The sequence below is a fragment of the Mauremys mutica genome, chromosome 2 (assembly GCF_020497125.1).
Source record: "Mauremys mutica isolate MM-2020 ecotype Southern chromosome 2, ASM2049712v1, whole genome shotgun sequence".
NCBI lineage: Eukaryota > Metazoa > Chordata > Testudines > Geoemydidae > Mauremys > Mauremys mutica.
In genome coordinates, this window is record NC_059073.1 from 110,902,503 (window position 1) to 110,920,681 (window position 18,179).

The 18,179-nt window shown below is 41.8% G+C and overlaps 1 protein-coding gene across 3 annotated transcripts in view; it reads left to right on the forward strand.

The window, feature by feature from the left end:
• The window catches only part of MBOAT1 (membrane bound O-acyltransferase domain containing 1), an 82,347-nt gene that overhangs the window by 39,923 nt on the left and 24,245 nt on the right, over window positions 1-18,179 (forward strand). For all 3 annotated transcript variants that reach the window (XM_045002801.1, XM_045002800.1, XM_045002802.1), the window contains 3 exons: window positions 3,515-3,610; window positions 13,982-14,037; window positions 16,984-17,038. In XM_045002801.1, coding sequence (XP_044858736.1) covers window positions 3,515-3,610; window positions 13,982-14,037; window positions 16,984-17,038 — 207 coding nt within the window. The remainder of the gene's footprint in view (window positions 1-3,514; window positions 3,611-13,981; window positions 14,038-16,983; window positions 17,039-18,179) is intronic.

Consider the following 18,179-nt stretch of genomic DNA (forward strand, 5'->3'; position numbering starts at 1 on the left):
AACATGCCAGCTGGCAGCCTGAGAGTTATTCCACTTTTTTGTTTTGGGTTGACTTAGGCATTGCTTAGACCATTGAATTAATGCTCCCATTATGTCTAGTTTTGGTTTGTAACATATATCCTCTTGCCCTACTCTCTTTGTGCAAGTTTTTTAACTCACCTTTATTGGCTTAGACATACGCTCGTGTTCACTGCAGTTGTACCTAAAGACAGAATCCCTATGCTTTCTTATTGTTTGGTAGGGGCTCTCTGAGGGTCTACGATCGTTATGTGTGCATCAACCATCTCCCCTTCTGTCTTGTCAGTTCTTCAGACAATCTCTCTCCAGTGAGACTAATGTCCAGTCTAGTACATTTTTAAAAGTAGGATTTATTTATAAATATCTTACAGTGGCAGGCAATACAATTAAATAAGTGACGTCCAAAGTACGAATTGTTGCTAGAGTAGATGACTTGCAACTGTACGCAGTGGCTTGTCTATGAAGTATCCCGCATGTAACATGCAATACCAGGCAGAATGGGAAAACATGCAAAGGAGAAGGATCCATGCCTAGGATCCATGATTGTTCCAAACAGGCGGGGGCAGGCAGCAGAGAGCACTGGTAGCACTGAAGCAAGATTTTCATGGAGAGGGTATGAGAGAGTGGCATAATTAGAGGCCACTTTTGACAATTTGATCCTAAATGAGTTTCCCAAGGTGGCCACATAGCACAGTCAGACCTAGAACCCCGAAATCCTGATGTAGTTGATAACTAGCACCACGCTGCCTGTGTGAGAAGACACCAGAGAGAAAAGGTGCTAAAATACGCTTTGTTGTTGCCTATGTCTTGGGGGAAGAAGGGAGCAATCTATTGTTCCGGATCAGTGGACCAAGTTGTAGAAACCATATCTACAGCTAGAAATCCAGTATTTATTCATGCCTGCATAGGAGAATGAGAAGAAATGGGCATACATTCAAGTTAAAGGATTTTCCTCTCACTCTTACTGTTTAGCCAATTATTCATGATGGAAAAAATAGCATATGTTGCAGCACAAATGAAGCCAGTTTACATAATGTTGTTGGCTATTAGAGTGCAATAGTGAGTCATACTTTGAACTGCATTGATTTGAAATTGTGATGGAATATGCTGAAAATCTTTGCAGGGCTGGGGAAGTTGGAACAGAGCCATTCCTCACTCTTAGCAATAGCTTTGTGGCTCAAACATAACATGTTCTAATTAATTGAGGCAACATGAAAAGTAACTTAAATGATAAATGTTATGGGCTAAAATGGGGCTTGAAACCTGTAGCCAACAGCTGCTGGCTTAAAGACTGAGCCTATTCATAGTGTTTAATACACTGTGTCCCCGAGCCATGCCCCGTTCCTTCAGCAACATACGAGAATATTCATAATAGGAATATAAAAAAGTATATTTTCTCAGGGGAGAGATTTCTCATGCAGTGAGGTAAAAAGGAGAGTAAGGGAAATAGCCAAAGTATGAATGCATGAATGAATCTAATCTGCACCCTTCCTATTCCCCATTAGTCCAGTTTCTGTATAGGCTGTTCTGTCTTCCTCTACTGGTTTGAGCCAGGAGGGCTGTAGTAGGTCAAACCCATGGGTTTGTTTTTTAAAATCAATACTCAAAACAGATAAATAAGGTCCTGCTGCCTGGCTCCTCCTAAAGCCTCTTTCACATAAGGTTTCTTTCCCTGTTCCTACAACAGATGTGTACAGCTAGGTTTTACACCTATGTGGTGTGGAGAATCGCCTTCCAGGACCTTCATCCTAACACTGGGTCTCCTACAGGAGCCTTCCTGCTACCTGCAGGTCCCTCTCCCTAACCAAGCTACTTGCTGACCTTTTATCTGAGAACCAGATGACCCTGCAGGCTGTCACCTGATCCCTCACCTGAAACCCATCACCTGGATTGTAAGTAATTAGTCACTGGTGGGCCTAAACACACCTCCCTTAAAGGGACAAAGGTCTGGCTCCGCCCCCTCCTGGTTGGCCAATTCTTTTGCCATTTCATCTTCTGTTCTGTTCCCCATTCTGGTTTGTCCTGACTTGGGCCTGGTGGCCACAGCCTCACACTCGCCAGTCTGCCTGCCTGGTCTTCTGCTGGCCAATTTGTGCCACTTCTGTTTGGGTGTGAAGGCCTTGATTTCCCAGTCATTAGGTTCCTGCCTGCCCCCTACTGCTAGGGCTCTATGGTCCTGGGCTCCAGTTGGCTGCTTTTGCTCATATGACGTTGGACCCTGATGGCCTCAGTTCTAGATGGGCTCTTAGGATCACCTGCTGTTCTCTTCTCAGTTTGGTATTTCAGCCTTCTGGTGCACTGCTGCTCCCTTCAGGTCTGTGAATCTTGGTTCTATTGGTCTCCTTCCTGCTCTTCTCTGTCTCCAGGCTCTCATTGGCAACCTACATCTGCCGGCATCCTCTTTCCTGTTCTGTTATGGACGGGGATGATGAGGAGAGGGAGAGGAAGTAACAGGGTTTGAGGATCACCCCTTCTTGTGCTGCACAGAGGATCTGCAATACTGCACTCCTTAACCAGCGATACTCAGACTGCGGCCCATGAGCAGCATTCCCATGTGACCCATGAGCTGCACATGAGCTCTTTAATGTGTCTCCTGCATGTCTTTGCAGCACATGATATCATAACAGTGTGATTTAATTATTAACCAATCAGGATGCTTTTACTATATTATTAACCAATTAAGTTGTGAACTTGCACTAATTTATTAACTTATTTGCTGTGAGAATTATATATATGGCAGACCTCTGTGATTCGGGAGCCAAATTAGTGATCAGCAGTACCCAAAAGAGCCACAGTAGTGTGAAATATTTCCCCTCTCATACTGTTTTACTATAGTACTATTTATATTTAATGAAACAATGAATTCACGCTACTGTGACTCTTTTGGGTAATGCTGATCGCTAATTTTGCTCCTGAACCCCTGAGATCTGAGTATCACTGCCTTAAACTATTAGAATGTCAGAATACAGTATGCCACTAGCCATCCTGCCTAACCTAATTTTACAGTCACACAGGACACAAACCAGAGAGTGGATTTTTTAAACCCTAGTTAAAGAATACTTCCTGTGTGAAAAACTTTGCATAACGGCCTATTTGAGCATGTAAAGCCAAAAGAAATTGTCTTCCAAATGTTACTGAAAACAATGTACAGTGATTGTGTACTCTTAAAGCATAATTATATTCTCTCCCTCCTGTTTTCTACACACTTGCAATATGAGAGTCTCAAGTATTTCTGGTGTGTGTGTGTATGTACACAGAACAGAAAGGAGAATGGATAATTTCAGCAGTATGTTAAATGTTATCTGGCTTCAGACACTTGAATTCTAGGACATAATTTTCCAAAGTGACTCATAATTTTGAGTGTCTCAATTTTGATTATCATCTTGACATGTATACATTTACTCTCATTTTTTGTTTTCCCTTGTATGAGGTGAATGTAAAGTCTTGACTCTGCTTCGGTTGGTAACTCTTCTGTTTGTTTGTATGTTCTGTTTAGGTACTCCTTTGTGGTAGCCATGGGATATCTCACATTGTGTCACATTAGCCGAATATACATATTTAATTATGGTATTCTCACTACAGATTTCTCTGGGTAAGTATCCAGCTCGTAATCTATGTCTGTTGATAAATTGTATAGTCAATTGCTTGATCACACTTTGGTTCATTATGAAATATATTCAAGAGGCAAATTAACTAATATCACTCAGGTTTATTGATATAAGCCAATAATAATATAGAACAGGAAAAAACATTCAATATGATACCAGTTTCTGGGAAGCCACCTTGTGTAGCGTTGTTAAATTCACTTTACACAGAAGGTGTGTTTCCCAAATTTACACTCCTAAAGCCATCTTTTTATCCCCTACCTGTTGACAAGTAAAAGGTACTGTGTACATCATCTGAAACTAGATTTTACCAATCCGCTTTCTACCTTGTTTTTTCGGTAAAATGATGTACCGCTTATCTCATTGTTCTGAAAGCATGCACTCCAGGTATCAAGGGGCATGAAGAAACCTTTTAGGTTTATGCCAGGGTAGAATATTCATATGTCTTGTCCTTTTCCTTTGGGACATTTCTGTACTAGCTTGTGAGAATAACTCCCTACCTGTTAATATGGAAAAATACTCGTATGTCCTGACCCAGACCGTTTTCTTATCTCCTTAAGCCAAAGCTTACTTCAGCTAATGCGTGGTCTTATGGGATAACTGACATGGGTGGACAGAATTGTAGGGAGAGTATAATACATTCAGTTAACATAACTTTCCAATACTTATATTAACACTAAGCCTACCATATATGTATTGGCAACAATATAATTTATTATTAAATTATTTTAGGACTGTAATTTAGTACAATTAAAAGAATGCCACAAAGGGCGGTCCTGCAATCTTATTTACTTAATCTTTCAAGAAATACTTGTTCAAAGTAAATAATGCATGATGTTAGAGTGACTCAATATTTCCATTAGCCAGTTAGGTGTACCTGTGTGTGTTCTTGCACAACAGAACTAGGCTGACCAGATAGCAAGTGTGAGAAATCAGGACAGGGGGTGAGGGATAATAGGAGCCTATATAAGAAAAAGCCCCAAATATTGGGACTGTCCCTATAAAATCGGGACATCTGGTCACCCTAAACAGCACCTTGCCAGAGGTGGGGAGGGTCTGCTTATCTGCTTCTCTACCTTGAGTGGGGATGGGAGAGTAAGTTCCAAAGTTACTCTTTGGTGGTGGAGTGGGTCCTAGGTTATCTTCCTATCTGCCAATCCCTCAGTGTCCAAGGAAGCAGCAAGCCAGGTTGGCGCAAGCTGCGTCTTCCTTAAGTTTGTCTGGTTGGGTGGGATAGACTGTTGCTCTCTTTATTCCTTTCTTGATAGTGCAGTAGACCAGTATTGCCAGTCCTGGTGAGTGGCCCCAAGCCTTCTCTTTCCTCATTCTGATTCTACTCTGGGGGAGACGGTCCTTGGATTATCCCAAAGCCCTTTCTTGCCAAGCTGGGAAAACAATGTGAGAGGAGCCATCTGCCCCTCTCCTGCTGAAAGGGAGAGAACTTCCAGAATAGCTGTAGCTGGTTGTTTCTTTCAGGTTTAAAGGGCCAGCTACCAGTAAAGCTGTTTTATCCCATTTTTGAAAGAGTGAAACATGCATGTTTTATTACAGGGGTTCTCAAACTGGGGGTTGGGACCCCGCAGGGGGTTGCGAGGTTATTATGGGGGGGGGTTGCGAGCTGTGAACCTCCACCCCAAACCCTGCTTTGCTCCAGCATTTAAAATGCTGTTAAATATATTTAAAAGTGTTTTTAATTTGTAAGAGGGGGGTCGCACTCAGAGGCTTGCTATGTGAAAGGGGACACCAGTACAAAAGTTTGAGAACCACTGTTTTATTATAAGTCCTTTTCTGGATGCTTTGCTTTAGCATTTATAAGCTGTTCTTAGGATTATTTAGGTTTTTTTAACTCTTTCTTACCCCAGTTACATATTTTATTTCCTTCTTCTTTATGCTAAGAGGATTATGCTGGTGAGTTGATTTTTGGTGTTTTTTAATACTTTATAAGAATGGCACTACTACTAATAATACATCATCCTCTTTTATAGCATAGGTAGACTGTCAGTGTAGTAATATTATAGTTTTTACCAGAAATGGATTAGTTTAAAAAGAAAAAAATCAAAGGAATATGATAGCTCAGGAGGCTAGTAATGGGCATGGGTCCCAATCCAGTAAACTACTCAAACATATACTTAACTTTGTGCACGTGAACAGTATGAATGAAGTCAGTGTGACTACTCATGCATTACATTATGCACAAGCTTAAATCCTTTTGCTGGACTGGGGCCACGGTGCCTCTCACTTTTTGGTTACAGGTTTAAGTTCAACCAGTTCGTAATGAGCAAAAACCACTACCATTTGAAGAATATTCATTGAAGGCCTGTGGATGACACAAATGGCTTATGTGAAATTCTAGGAGCCTCCACACTATCCTAGTAGAAAAATTCACAGCACAAAAATCACCATAAAATTGGCACTAGTTACCACCCTTATTAACAGTCTTATATGAGAGGCAAATGCTTGAATTGGCTTGGAGACTGACCCATCTTTTCACCCCGAAAGGTGGTGTTTTCATGTGTAAATCGGAGCCTTTTGGCTGACAGATACGTAATCTTGCACTTTTTACTGCATGTGCCATATTTCTGCTGTAGATAAATGGAAGACTTCATTCTCCAGGGCTGTTGGGCTAAAACATTTCATCAGCACTAACTTTACTCCAAAGGAAAAAATGGCAACATTTCTAGCAAACCACCCTAAAAATGAACATAATTAAGTGTGAAATCTCTAAGCGCTTTATAAAGCAATTTTTTTAGCAATGAGCATCACTGAAGGCAATGATTTATCTTCTAATGCTTAATGCTTTGCTGTGTTTTCTTTCTTCCTGCTGGTTTTATTTCAATCCCCAAAGTTAGCAACAATGGTAGAATAGCCAATTTGTAAAAAGAAAATATATTTGACAACAGAAACTGACCTAGATGTATTCTTTTACTGTTACACCATTGCAGAACAAAGTACAGAAGTATTAAGCACTCCAAAGAGTTAGATGGAAACATTTGTTTTCCTTGAAAATATATTAAGGAAATTCTTTTTTGGCATTGTAAGTGATGGGACTGAAGTCCTCTGTGTATCCACAGATCACATACAACATGGGTAGTAGCAGTGTAAGACATGGCTCTGCCAATAAGCCTCTTTTCTGTAGCACTCTCTTCATTCACTCCGTGCTCATTCATTGCTTGACTACTCTGTTTAGCATTTGCCCACTTGAAACCAGACACCACTAACTGATTACACATAAGCTGATAAAGAACCGTGGGTGGTAACTACCAACCAGCTTAAATTCAAACCAGTGAATCAGAGTTGAAAAGCTCGATATCCCATTACTATCCCACGCACTTCCCTCAGAAAGAAACAATTTTCTGAATGAAAACTTTCAGCTGTAAAGAATAGTTATCTAATAGACACCACCAACTGAACATATTGTTTAGAATTGGGGATGGGTGAAGTAAGTGGTTCTGATTTTAAGTTAGGAAGTGACTTGAATTTCTGCCTAAACATGAAACAAACTGAAAACTGATTTGAGGTGTGTAAAATTCAGTTTTATATCTTCTTCTTTGTGCTGCCGCACTTCCTGGTTTCTGTTGAAAACAGAAGTAACAAAATACAGCAAGAGATGCTGATATGGAGTTTCTAGTACAATAATAAAAATCGTAGACAATCTGGACAATCTAATGAGAGCTCTTGATCATGTGAGGTTTTCCACACTGATTTCCAGACCAAGGAAATAAATTCACAAAAAGTATAAAAAATATTAGAAATAAATCATAGCATCGGGAAATTAAGTTTCTGTTTCTCTGGTCTGGTTTTAGCAATAGTGTTGATATGTTTTATTTTCTATGATATTCACAGATTAGGCATTGTGGGACAATATCCTTTAGTTTTCAGCTGCAAAGCATGAGAAGCTCTTTTTAGTCATGGTTAGACAGAGTTCAAATGATCTGGGTTTTGGGAATAAATGGCTGTATTTCAAATGTCTTCCTTTAGGTTTCCTCTGTAAATGTAAGTATCATCTGTAGATTTTATTCTCATAGAATATTGTGATTTTCTTTTAAAGTCTACCTACTTCTTCGCCTCTTTTCAATAAACTATGTCAACATTTTGAACGAAATAATAGGTTCTGATCTTCGCTTGTGGGTATACAGTAGATTTTATTAATGTCTATTTTTGTGCACACCTCTGCAGCCTTCTCAAACTGAGTCACATTTTTATTATTTATGTAAGAAACATTTGACCTTGCATGACATGGGCACCATGTTTGACATACTAATTTACTCAACATTTTTGTGCCATTTATAATTAGATGTTACCTGAAAGTTAAAAAAAAATTAGCAATTTATTCCTTCAGTATTGCCAGGCCTAAGTGTTCAAAAATCCTGAGTCTGACTTAGTAATTATGGGATTTTAAAAATAAGCTTTGGGTTCTGTTTATTTTGGCTCTGTTTTTGAGCTTGGAGGATTCATGTTTTCAATCCTTTCTCTACAATCAGTAGGGCTAGGAACTTATTTAAAAAAACAAACAAACAACAAAAGCTGAGGTTCTCATATAACCACATGATTCAGGGAGCTGGGGTTTTAAAAACATATCAAATATCCTAAGACCTGCAATAAAATCCTGAGAGTTGGCAATGCTTCTTTTTAATACTTTAAATATCCAAATCAGACTTCTAACCTGGCAACTAATCACACACAGTGGAGGCTGGCAGATATTAAACACAATGTTCTGGCATTTACCTGCAAAGCTGATCTTCAAGGACACGTTGAAAGAGCTCTGTGAAAGAGGCAGAGATTGCTGATCTCTGCTGTACTGTCTATTTTATTACTAGGCTTGAAATCTCAGTGTATCAGCATCTCCTGAGTCAGCATTTCAGCTTTAAAACAGGAACTATTTTAGGTGAGAGGAAGGTATGAAGTGTCTGTCCAGGTACTATAGTGGACCCATATAGAACAGTAGTTGCATAATGTGCTGCCGTGTGCCAAGTTAGGCATCTCATTAGGACTTCTCATTCTGTAAACTGAATGGCAATCTATGTGGTACCCATCACCAGGATGTGTGAGCACCATATGGATTCAAAGGTTGGATGCCAGAAGGGTTTAGCGTATGATGTAGGTGAAGCACTTGGATTTCAGGGCACAAAGTGAAACAGGCAAAGTTTTCAGTTACTCTGTCCTGTAAATTTCCTAAGCTGACATCAAGATGAAGTCGGTGGCCAGGTAGGAGGGGCAGGGGGACAGCGGACCTGTTCATCCTACTTGTACAGCTGGAGGCGAGATTACAGTACCAGGCACTACAGAAGTATGGACATGTGCTTTCACGTGTGTATGGGAAAGGCTGATATCACATAAGAGCCCACAATGACTTATTCGTTTCTTGGCTGTGACACGATATAGGCAGATTTCTGCTTAGGGGATGGTGCAAGACAGTTTTCCACTTTCGTGAGGATAGTGGAATAGAATAGACTAGACAATTTGAGTCTGCTTGAATATTGGAGGCTTTAGCTGAGCTGTTATTCTATGCCACTGTTTTCCCTCTCTAGCACCCTTAATTCCCTCTCTTGCTGTCATTGTATATTAAGCATCTTGAACCCAGGAGGAAAATAAAGACTCCTATTGGTTTTTCAAAACGGGCTTTGTATGATACGTTGTATTTTTCTGCATCAGGAGTGTCATTTCTGTCAATCTTTATGTCTTATTTAGAGTTCAAATTTGGGATGGAAGGGAGAGAACATTGTTTTTTTCAGATTAAATTGTATGCAAGACTTAAGAATTTTACTTGGTGGCTAGATATTACGATGAGTACTCTATAAATACCTACTATAGATAGAAAGAATCTTTCTTTTTTCTCTATGTTCAGGTATCATAGCAGTGTTCTAATACAGGCTGGTTTTGTGCATGACCTTCAGTCCATCTGAATTGTTTGCATTTCAGTGCTCACTGGCTTACAGCAGGGGGCCCAATTTTCAAATGCAGGTGCCTAAATGCAGGCAATTAAAGGGACATCCGTTTGGCTTTGATTCTCTGGTTTAAAGTTACTTACTTAAACGTTAGCATAAAATAAATCAGTTTTGTCATTAGCAAGAATCATGCCTGACAAAAGTTTGCTTTTAAAAGGAAAAATTGTTGCTGAACCAATGTGACATGGTGGGATAATAGGCATGACTGGAATATTGGTATAGAAGGGTACAGCTTGCTCAGGAGGGACAGGCAGGGAAAAAAGGGAGGAGGTGTTGCCTTATATATTAAAAATGTATAGACTTGCACTGAGGTTGAGATGGAAATAGGAGACAGACTTGTTGAAAGTCTCTGGGTAAGGATAAAAGGGGTAAAAGACAAGGATGATGACATGGTAGGGGTCTACTACAGACCACCTAACCAGGAAGAAGAGGTGGATGAGAATTTTTTTAAACAACTAACAAAATCATCCAAAGCACAGGACTCAGTGGAACTACTCAGGGGATCTGCTGGGAAAATAACGCAGCAGGGCACAGATTATCCAAGAAGTTCTTGGAATGTTTTGGAATGTATGATAATTTTTTATTTCAGAAGGTGGAGAAAGCTACTAGGGGAGAAGCTGTTCTAGATTTCATTTTGACAAATAGGGAGGAACTGGTTGAGAATTTGAAAGTGGAATTTAGCTTGGGTGAAAGTGATCATGAAATGATAGAGTTCATGAATGGTAGATGGGAGAACAGCAAAATCAAGACAATGGATTTCAGGAAGGCAGACTTTAGCAAACTCAGGGAGTTGGTAGGTAAGATCCCATGGGACGCAATCTAAGGAGAAAAACAATTGAAGACAGTTGGCAGTTTTTCAAAGACACATTATTAAGGGCACAAGAGCAAACTATCCCCCTGTGTAGGAAAGATAGGAAGTATGGCAAGAGACCACTGTGGCTTAACCAGGAGATCAAAAAAGAGTCCTACAAAAAGTACTACAAAAACTGGAAACTAGGTCAAATTATAAAAGATGAATATAAACAAATAACACAAGTATGCAGGGACAAAATTAGAAAGGCCAAGGCACAAAACGAGATCAAACTAGCTAGAGACATAAAAGGTAACATGAAAACATTCTACAATACATTAGAAGCAAGAGGAAGACCAAGGACAGGGTAGGACAGTTAGTGAAGGGGGAAAAATAATAACAGAAAATGTGGAAATGGCAGAGGTGCTTAATGACTTCTTTGTTTCGGTTTTCACCAAGAAGGTTGGTGGTGATTGGACATCTAACATAGTGAATGCCAGTGAAAATGAGGTAGGATCAGAGGCTAAAATACAAATAGAACAAGTTAAAAATTATGTAGACAAATTAGATGTCTTCAAGTCACCAGTGCCTGATTAAATACATTCTAGAATACTCAAGGAGCTGACTGAGGAGATATCTGAGCCATTAGCGATTTATCTTTGAGAAGTCATGGAAGACTGGAGAGATTCCAGAAGACTGGAAAAGGGCAAATATAGTGCCAATCTATAAAAAGGGAAATAAGGACAACCCAGGGAATTACAGACCACTCAGTTCAACTTCTGTATCTGGTAAGATAATAGAGCAAATAACTAATCAATCAGTTTGCAAACATCTAGAAGTTAATAAGGTGATAAGTAACAGTCAGCATGGATTTGTCAAGAACAAATCATGTCAAACCAACCTGATAGCTTTCTTTGACAGGGTAACAAGACTTGTGGATGGGGGAAGTGGTAGACGTGGTATATCTTGACTTTAGTAAGGCTTTTGATACTGTCTCGCATGACCTTCTCATAAACAAACTAGGGAAATGCAACCTAGATGGGGCTACTATAAGGTGGGTGCAAAACTGGTTGGAAAACCGTTCCCAGCAGCAGTGCAAGTAGGCCGGTATGCAAGTAGGCTGGGAGTTCTGCTCCTTTCCCCGCTGGAAGGGGCAGTAGCGGGGAAAGAAGCAGAATGCTGGCGGCTCCTCTGGCAGCTGTACCATCCCCTCCCCAGCCCTGTCTCTGGCGCAGCAGGAGGACAGAGCCCCCTTCACCCCCGCCCCTTGTAACATGGGATGGATGTGCGGAGGGAATGGGTAGAGCATGAGGGCCCTGGGCTGGGGGCAGAGCAGTGAGGAGTCACATGGGGGGGTCACATGGGAAGGTCACATGCCCTCCTTAGCTGGTGGGCTCCCCCCCGTACCGGTAAGACATGGATTTTACTTGCACCACTGGTTTCCAGAGAGCAATCAGTGGTTCACAGTCATGCTGGAAGGGCATAACAAGTGAGGTACTGCCGTGATCAGTTCTGGGTCCGGTTCTGTTCAATATGTTCATCAAAATTATTTAGATAATGGCATGGAGAGTACACATAAAGTTTGTGGACGATATCAAGCTGGGAGGGGTTGCAAGTGCTTTGGAGGATAGGATTAAAATTCAAAATGATCTGGACAAACTGGAGAAATGGTCTGAAGTAAATAGGATGAAATTCAATAAGGACAAATGCAAAGTACTCCACTTAGGAAGGAACAGTCAATTGCACAAATACAAAATGAGAAATGACTGCGGAAAGGGATCTGGGGGAAGTGGACCACGAGCTAAATATGAGTCAGCAGTGTAACGCTGTTGCAAAAAAAGCAAACATCATTCTGGGATGTATAAGCAGGAGTGTTGTAAACAAGACACGAGAAGTAATTCTTCTGCTCTACTCTGTGCTGATTAGGCCTCAACTGGAGTATTGTGTCCAGTTCTGGGTGCCACATTTCAGGAAAGATGTGGACAAATTGGAGAAAGTCCAGAGAAGAGTGACAAAAATGATTAAAGGTCTAGAAAACATGAGGGAAGATTGAAAAAACTGGGTTTGTTTAGTCTGGAAAAGAGAAGACTGAGAGGGGACATTATTATAGTTTTCAAGTACATAAAAGGTTGTTACAAGGAGGAGGGAGAAGAATTGTTCTTCTTAACCTCTGAGGCTAGGACAAGAAGCAATGGACTTAAATTGCAGCAAGGGTGGTTTAGGTTGGACATTAGGAAAATCTTCCTAACTGTCAGGTTGGTTAAGCACTGGAATAAATTGCCCAGGGAGGTTGTGGAATCTCCATCGTTGGAGATTTTTAAGAGCAGGTTAGACAAACACCTGCCAGGAATGGTCTAGATAATACTTAGTCCTGCCATGAGTGCAGGGGACTGGACTAGATGACCTCTCGAGGTCCCTTCCAGTCCTATGATTCTACGATTTCCACTAACTGCAGATAACTGTGCCTGCTTGTGGATTCCCTTTGGATGTCAATGTCTGAGGAGGATGAGGATAAAGCATATTCTTTGTGTATAAAATTATTACAGTGATATTGATATACATTTAGGGTTTAAAATACAATTGAATTCCAGTTTGCTGAATCTACAGTATCTAAACCTCTCAGTCTACTGAACTGCCATCATGACTCCCTGCTTATGTGACTCTGTTGAAACCTGGTTATGTGAACATAGTCTTTTGAGTGGTTCAGATAATCGGGATTCTACTGTACCTTCAACACTTTTTTCAACACGTTGAGTATATAGAAAAATCACTTAAACTTTTATATTGAGGCTACCAAAAGGCAAATAGTTAATCTTAACCATCAGGTCTGATTTTGAATTGGGAGATTTTTTGATACAATGTTGCCTTGTGCGTAGAGCAATTGACTGGGGCTCAGGAGACCTCAGTTCTATTCTCTGCTCTGCCACTGGCCTACTGGGTGACCCTGGGCAAGTTGCAGCCCCTCCGTGCCTTGGTTTCCCCATTTGGATAATGGTAATAATTATACTTGCCTGCTTTATAAATCCCTTTAAGAATTACTGATAAAAAGCTCCATATAAGAACTAGGTGGTAGTTTTATTCTGCCTAAAAATGTTTGCTAGGCACAGTTCCCACTCCAAAGAGATTAAAACCAGATGAGCTGCAACAAGGGTGATGGTATTTTATCCTGAGGTATTATTTATTCCAGAATGACACCCTTAGCATAGTGTTCCCTGTACTGGTTGAGGTACCATCTTTTGGATGAGACCTACAATGAGGTTCCGACTGCATTTGGTAATTAAAGATTTCACCGCACTCTACTGTAGGGTTGTTAACTTTGCTGTTTTGGCCCAGTTTCTACCATGGATAATTAGGTTCTGCCTACTTAAATTCCTCATGCAGTTTTGGTGTTTATATGGCATTTTCCACTTTTTGTTCTAAACTGTTACAACAATACCTTTCATCCCAGAGGTGGTTGCATTTCATTGACTAATTAAGTGAATTGGGATCCTTTGAGATGAAAGACATTAGATAAGTGTAAGATTATTATCAATCAATCCAATAATTCATATAAAAATAAGATGGAAGGATTTGCACTGTATTATGAAAAGGCATTCATCGCTTTCTATATCTTTACGTTATAGCCCACTGATGATTATTACACAGAAGATCACAACTCTTGCATTCCAAGTGCACGATGGTAAGCAAACAAACCCCCTGATATCCTAAAGGCAGCATTTCCATTCCAGTCCATTGTCCTTAGTGGAGTTACCCCAGGGATGAATTTAGGTCACAGTGTTTCTCCAAGCAAGGAAGGGCAGTGATTTGTGAAAAACAGACAGACTTTGCTGTATTTTTCCTGATTCTAAACCTTCTTTTTATAATAAAGATGCTTTTATACCTCAGAGAAGATTACCTCCGGGGTATTGAAAATTATACTGGTTTGAAGTCCATGGGCCTAAGTCTGATCTCCTTTAATATTTGTTTGACACCTATGTAACTCCACAGACTTCCCTCAAGTTACTCTTGATTCACGCTGATGTGAGATCAGAATCAGGCCCAAGGACTTAATATGTTCAGTATGGACTTGTCTAGACAAACAAACAATTTGTGGCAAGCTGGGGTGTGAATATACCCTGTGCTAGCCTGCTCCAGACTAACTGTCTGCATAGACTAGAAGTCTGCTCGAGCCTAATTTGTAGGTCTGACCCTGACCCGAACTGGGCCCATGCCTACCTGGCCCAAGTCTCTTTGACACTGCTAGTGTCTCAAATGGCATCATTTTCCAGAAAGATGCCTGCCTCCAGGACAATAAAAGGCTCAAACATTGCAATTGTAATTAGTGGTGGTGGTGTTTATTTCTGTAGCGGTTGCACCTGCGAATAGGCTTGCCAACTTTCTGATTGCAGAAAACCGAATACCCTTGCCCTGCCCCACCCTTCCCTGAGGCCCTGCCCCGCCCCTTCTCCAAGGCCCCACCCATTCCATTCCCCCTCGCTCCCTCTCCCTTGCTCATTTTCACTAGGCTGGGGCAAGGGGTTAGGGTGCAGAAGGGGGTGAGGGCTCCGGCTGGGGATGTGGGCTCTGGAGTAGGGCTGGGGATGAGGGGTGTGGTATGATGGAGGGGGCTCCGGTCTGGGGGTGGGGCTGAGGGGTTCAGAGTGTGAGAGGAGGCCTTGGGCTGGGGTAAGGGGTTGGAGTGTGGGAGGGGGTGAGGGCTCCAGCTGGGGGATGTGGGCGCTGGGCTGGGGCCAGAAATAAGGGGTTTGGAGTGTGGTAGGGGGCTCTGTGCTGGGGCAGGGGGTTGGTGTGTGTGTGGGGGTGAGGGCTACAGCTGGGGGTGTGGGCTCTGGGGTGGGGCCAGGGATGAGGGGTTTGGGGTGCAGGAGGGGGCTCCAGGCTGGGGCAGGGGGTTGGGGTGCGGGAGGAGGCTGGGGCAGGGGGTTGGGGTGCAGGACGGGGTGAGGGGTGTGGGCACCAGGCAACGCTTATCTTAGGCGGCTCCCGGAAGCGGCTGGCATGTCCCTGCGGCCCCTAGGCAGAGGCACAGACAAGAGGCTCTGCGTGCTGCTCACACCCGCATGCCCTGCCGCTGCAGCTCCCATTGGCTGCAGTTCGGGGTGGGGACGGCGTGAGGAGCCTCCCTAGCCGGCCCTACGCCTAGAGGCTTCAGGAACATGCTGGCTGCTTCCGGGAGCCTCACGGAGCCAGGACAGGCAGGGAGCTTGCCTTAGCTTCGCTGTGCTGCTGACCGGACTTTTAGTGGCCCGGTCAGCAGTGCTGACTGGTGCTGCCAGGGTCCCTTTTCGACTGGGTGTTACGGTCGAAAACCTGACGCTTGGCAACCCTACCTGGGGACTCCACTCAGGGACCTGAGCCCCATTGCGCTAAGCACTGTACAAACAAATAACACAGAGACAGTCTCTGCTTCAGAGAGAGTAGTAATCTAGGGTTTAGGTAATATCCAACAGGTGTAAATAAGCAGACACATGAGGGGAGAAGACATGGTAACAGCAGAGACAGATGCATTTGAAATTAATCTTTTAAAAAGTCCTACAGATTAATTGTAGTGGTAAGTGCTTATTACCTTACAAACTTTCATGCTAGTGGAGTGGATAAAAATTGATGCAGTTTCCATTTTCAAGCAGTTGTGACTTTATCTGTAGAAAATACATACAACTCCCTTCCAAAGGAAACCAACCCTGCCCCCAACCTCTCCAAAAATAGAAGATAAAAAAGAGGTTAAATATGCTAGTGAAACCATGATGGGTGTGCACTTAAATATATCAGTGTTTGTTGTTAAATGCATGCTATGAAATATACAGGCTGTACAGTGTTACATAGTTAATGTTAATATGATAACCTGAACTTTTGCATTTGAGTGTTCAAAATAACATAATTAATGTTCCGTTAGTCATACGGGTTTTTACATAAGAAAGAGTGTTTAAGCGCACTAGTCAAGTGGCGGGTATAGTCTGAGCCTGGGAGTTCAGTGGTTAGAGTCAGTCCCTGGGCAGAAGGAAAGTCAGTTGGAACTCTTGACTGTAGTCGAGTCCTGACCAACCCCTTCTTTCCCATGCCAGCAGCCAGTTCCTCTCCCTTGGCCAGTCTTCTTGCTGTGAATTGCCCCTTTCCTCACATGGGAATAAGGAGGAGGCTTGTGGCTAAGAGGACCAGCATCTTCTGGGAACAGGGATTTCCTGGTACAGAGCTATAATAGCAGCCACAGGGGATGAATGCTGGTGGATGAGCATTATGCAGCTCACTGCCTACTTGGGAAGCTGTTTCAATAGGTGCAGAGATGGTGAGGTTGTGGAGAGCTCATGTTGAAGAGGAGAGAATGAGGAAGGGAGATGGATCCGAAGGAGAGCCTTGTAGGGAGAGGGGGGAGGAATCGACCCTAAAGTACCCACTCTCAGTACTTCATGCAGTCTTCTGAGGATGAGCATGTTTGACTTAAAGGATGGAAAATTAAATCAAATTATTACTGTTGGTAACAGTGAAATGCAGGAAGGCCTGTGAATTTACAATCTCCAATAACTGCCTACAGCATATAACCTTTGATCTTCGAATAGATTTCTGCAGTTATTTTTGGAAGAGTCTAATTTGATTTTATTGTGTCATGCCTATTATTTATTCTTGCTAGGAATAGGCCGACAAGCTGAGGACCTCACTGCTGAGCAAAATCGGCTTGCTGTAAAGTAAGAATTTACTTCTCCCGCTCAGTGTGTCTTTAACCTCATCCAAGTAATAGTGGTCTGTGGGGTTTTTAATTCCTCCCTGACTCATTACCAGGAGTCAGATTTTCAAAATCATTGTTAATGTAGGTACTGCCTACAATCCACCCAAAGGTGGATGCTTTAATACTCATTAAGGTAATTCTTTTTGTGATGTTCGTGTCCCAACCACCCACGCATGAGTTCTTCATTTCCCCCCGACTGAACTATATACCAAGAGAGCCCTCATTTCTCCAAGGCCGGGTTTAGACCCTGATTCAGCAAAGTACTTAAGCACATGGTTAAATCCCATTAACTTTAATGGGTGCCTAAAGTGTGGCAACTGCTGCTGAACCAGGCCCTTTAATAAAGTTGTGCTGCTTGGATCTTCAGGCTTTCGTCTACCCTTTCATTGTGGTCTGCTATCTTTCACATTAGAATATGTGCCCCCCCCCAATCAATAGCAACATCAAAGCACTAATCCATGTTAAAACAGCAAGTATGAAGTTTGCTTCTGACACTTCAAATGCTGCTGGATTGTTGTTGTTTTTTAAACCTACTACCAGCAGTTTCTGGACACTGATACATGTTTCTCCTCCATCTCTTCATCTTCCAAGTACAAACTTTAATACTACAGATTTCACTGTTTACCAGAAGAAAGCAGATGCTGCTTATCTATTACAAGCTTCCCCCCCCCCCCCCAAATCTTATTTTAATTCCACTCTAATTGTGGAATGAAAGCAAAATCTTTTTTGAACAGGCTGAAAGTTACAGCAGTAACTAACTTTGATCCTTGTGCTTAATACATTTGAAACTTTGCTTGGGGCAAAATAATTAGTTCCTCAGTTTTCAAGGTTTAACTGTGAGCCATTGAAAAATTTACCTAATTATTAGATGATGGAACTATGATTGTCATGTCTTGAAAAACGAAAGTTTGTAGGGAGGTTTATATAACATTTCTACAGTGACCTGTTGCTTTATGTCTCCATGTATCATTTAGTATACAGCTGGCTTTAAAAATGTAGAGTACTCATAATTGAGGTTCTATTGTATGTAAAGTTTTAAATATACTCTGAATAATAATTCACGGAATTGGCAAAATAGTATGTTACACAGTGTAATTCAA